Source organism: Nanorana parkeri, unplaced genomic scaffold, assembly GCF_000935625.1.
Source record: "Nanorana parkeri isolate BGI_ZX_2015 unplaced genomic scaffold, ASM93562v1 scaffold13730, whole genome shotgun sequence".
NCBI lineage: Eukaryota > Metazoa > Chordata > Amphibia > Anura > Dicroglossidae > Nanorana > Nanorana parkeri.
In genome coordinates, this window is record NW_017319773.1 from 1 (window position 1) to 431 (window position 431).

Below are 431 nucleotides of genomic sequence, written 5' to 3' on the forward strand. Positions count from 1 at the left end.
CTTAGCTTGTGGTGCATCAGCTATTGATCTTGTGTTTGTAATTGATGGATCCAAGAGCGTGCGCCCAGAAAACTTTGACCTTGTCAAGCAATTCATCAACCAAGTTGTGGAATCTTTGGATGTTGGAGAAAAGAAGGCACATGTTGGTGTAGTTCAGTACTCCAGTTCAGTAAGACAAGAGTTCCCCTTGGGCAGATTCAACAATAAGAAAGATATTAAATCTGCAGTGAAAAAGATGGCTTACATGGAAAAAGGAACCATGACTGGCCAAGCTATCAAATACCTAATTGACAACACCTTTACCATCTCCAATGGAGGAAGACCTGGTGCATCTAAAGTTGGCATTGTTTTCACTGATGGTCGTTCCCAGGACTATATCAATGATGCTGCTCTGAAAGCAAAGGAACTAGGTAAGGAATATTTGTAAATTT

General features: G+C 40.6%; 1 protein-coding gene across 1 annotated transcript; it reads left to right on the forward strand.

Moving 5' to 3' along the window:
* Positions 1 to 10: 10 nt before the first annotated feature.
* Positions 11 to 410, forward strand: LOC108804323 (cartilage matrix protein-like; the record flags this gene model as incomplete). The annotated part of the gene is made up of 1 exon (XM_018576033.1): positions 11 to 410. A coding segment is annotated over one exon (400 nt), but the record flags the coding sequence as incomplete, so codon positions are not given.
* Between the last annotated feature and the right edge of the window lie 21 nt (positions 411 to 431).